Source organism: Thrips palmi, unplaced genomic scaffold (assembly GCF_012932325.1).
Source record: "Thrips palmi isolate BJ-2018 unplaced genomic scaffold, TpBJ-2018v1 HiC_scaffold_2, whole genome shotgun sequence".
Classification (NCBI taxonomy): domain Eukaryota; kingdom Metazoa; phylum Arthropoda; class Insecta; order Thysanoptera; family Thripidae; genus Thrips; species Thrips palmi.
The window spans coordinates 12410227-12411197 of record NW_023144629.1 but is presented as its reverse complement, the minus strand read 5'-3'; the positions used below and the strand labels follow the sequence as shown (position 1 = coordinate 12411197).

At 45.4% G+C, this 971-nt stretch overlaps 1 protein-coding gene across 1 annotated transcript in view; it reads left to right on the top strand.

The window, feature by feature from the left end:
* The window catches only part of LOC117647752, an 18953-nt gene extending 18381 nt beyond the window's left edge, over positions 1-572 (top strand). The window contains exons 8-9 of the mRNA XM_034389649.1: positions 13-135; positions 201-572. Coding sequence (XP_034245540.1) covers positions 13-135; positions 201-446 — 369 coding nt within the window. The 3' untranslated portion in view covers positions 447-572. The remainder of the gene's footprint in view (positions 1-12; positions 136-200) is intronic.
* The last annotated feature ends 399 nt before the right edge of the window (positions 573-971 follow it).

The following is a 971-nucleotide window of genomic DNA, read 5'->3' as shown; positions in this document are numbered from 1 at the left end:
TCGGGGGGGGCGGGGGCGAGGTGTGGCCCAGAGACCGCGTTTCGCCCCATCCCTAGGGAAAACACCTACGAGGCGACGCTGAGGGACGAGCACAGGACCAACAACTTAAGCGAGGGCTGGCACAACCGCTTTCAGGTAAAATTCCTGGAGAATGGCTGGAGGCTTGGGGTCCGGAAACTAACAATATTGTTTCTCGCCAGGGTGTCATCGGCAAAAATCACCCATCGCTGTACACTGCGCTTGGAGAAATCCAGAAGGAGCAAGCTGACACGGAGACGATGCTGCACGAGCTATCCCTGGGTCGCCGCGTCAAGGCCGCTCCAAAGAAGAAGTGGCTGGACCAGCAGCGACGCGTCAAGTCCGTTGTCACTGATTATGCTACTTACAAGCAAGAAGAAAGGGTCGTCGACTACTTGCGGACACTGGGACATCTCTTCACTCTCTAAAATTTTTTGGAATTTTTGATATATTTTTTTCATATACTTTGGCATTTGCATAAATTATTTTGGGAAAATTAGTTTGGGAATTATTTTTTGGGAACAAAAAAAATTGGAACCACAGTACTTTGGAATTTTTTTTTGGGGAAAAACGTACGGTAACCAGATGTTCTTCTTTGATTTTTTTAGCGCAAAAAAAGTTTTGGGCTCGATTCTCTACGCATAAACTTTGAGCGTTATTGCTGTTTCCCCTAAAACTGTTGTTCTGGGCACCATGTGACACTACTGTCATTCGCTAGGGGATTCCACGATTCACTCAGTTGAATGTGTTCAGCCCTACTTTTGTACACTAATAACTAAAACCTTCTTTGCTCGGGAACCAAAGATGATAAATTGATAAACTCAACGGAAATAAAAAGCTGGAAGACTTTTTCATTCTTTTTTGCGTACAGATCCCCTGAATAGGATTAAAACCTGAAAAAAGGCCATGTCACGTGGTCACTAAGGCTGTCACATAGTGTACTACGGGGGTAC